This window comes from Seriola lalandi, unplaced genomic scaffold, assembly GCF_002814215.2.
Source record: "Seriola lalandi dorsalis isolate HSWRI2012SDOR001 ecotype SW California unplaced genomic scaffold, Sedor1 jcf7180002034022, whole genome shotgun sequence".
Classification (NCBI taxonomy): Eukaryota; Metazoa; Chordata; class Actinopteri; order Carangiformes; family Carangidae; genus Seriola; species Seriola lalandi.
Window position 1 is genome coordinate 2,595 of NW_019504621.1, and position 1,139 is coordinate 3,733.

Sequence of the window (1,139 nt, forward strand, 5' to 3'; positions counted from 1 at the left end):
TTTCTCATTGTGGACCTGGTGATTTGTTGGCTGCAATCTGTATTTTACATTGAAAAACTGCATTATAAAGTAAAAGTGGAAGGGGTGAAGGATGAGGGATGGGCAGACATTACACTCAACAAATCCTGGTTCATTTTCAATTCTGAAAAGAACTGAGTGGAGCTTTTATTTTCAGCCATTTTTTTTCAGTTGACCTTGACCTTTACGAAAAGATTGACCTTACCCTTGTCCAAGTCGTTTTAGATGCCTCCAGTTCCCTAACATTGTCTAAACTCTTATATACCCTTTCATTTTACACAGATTAAAAGCCTTTTTTATGATCAAAGAAGAAATCTTCACTCACACATAGTAGTTTGGGGTCCAAGGTTTGCACTAGTGTTGAGCTCAGGGCGCTGAACATGTTCTCACTGTTTCCATAATAGGACATTCAGTGTCACTAGTTGTTAGCCAATCAGCCTTTGTAACTAATCTCAAGATGTCCTCATCGGTGCGTCAAGACAGTGGTTTTATACCAGTTAAAGTTGGAGACAATGCGACTTTGCGATGTTTCTATGAAGGTAAAGCTGCGAAAATGCTTTACTGGTATAAACAAACTCTGGGACAGAGACCAAGGCGCATCTCTTCCTTCTATAAACATGACAAAAGTGGCACTTTTACTGACGAATTCAAAAACAATCAACGGTTTTCATTGGAGACTAATAATGGTAAGAACCACTTGACGATCTCTGGTTTACACATTTCAGACTCAGCGACTTACTACTGCATAGGTTGCTCTGCATTCAAGTTTGAATTTGTGGAGAGCATTACTGTCAGTGTACAGGGTTCAGGTTTGAACATCCAGGCTTCGGTCCAACAGTTCGGATCTGAGATCCTCCAGCCAGGAGGCTCTGTGACTCTCAACTGTACAGTACACACTGGGACCTGTGATGGAGAACACAGTGTTTACTGGTTCAAAGACTCTGAAGAATCTCATCCAGGACTCATTTACACTCATGGAGGCAGGAATGATCAGTGTGAGAGGAAACCTGAGACACAAACACAAACCTGTGTCTACAACTTGCCGATACAGAGCCTGAATCTTTCTCATGCTGGGACCTACTACTGTGCTGTTGCCTCATGTGGACACATACTGTTTGGAA

General features: G+C 41.7%; 1 protein-coding gene across 1 annotated transcript; it reads left to right on the top strand.

The window, feature by feature from the left end:
• Window positions 1-450: 450 nt before the first annotated feature.
• Window positions 451-1,132, top strand: LOC111646817 (uncharacterized; the record flags this gene model as incomplete). Its single annotated transcript, XM_023396371.2, has 1 exon — window positions 451-1,132. A coding segment is annotated over exon 1 (657 nt), but the record flags the coding sequence as incomplete, so codon positions are not given.
• Window positions 1,133-1,139: the final 7 nt, after the last annotated feature.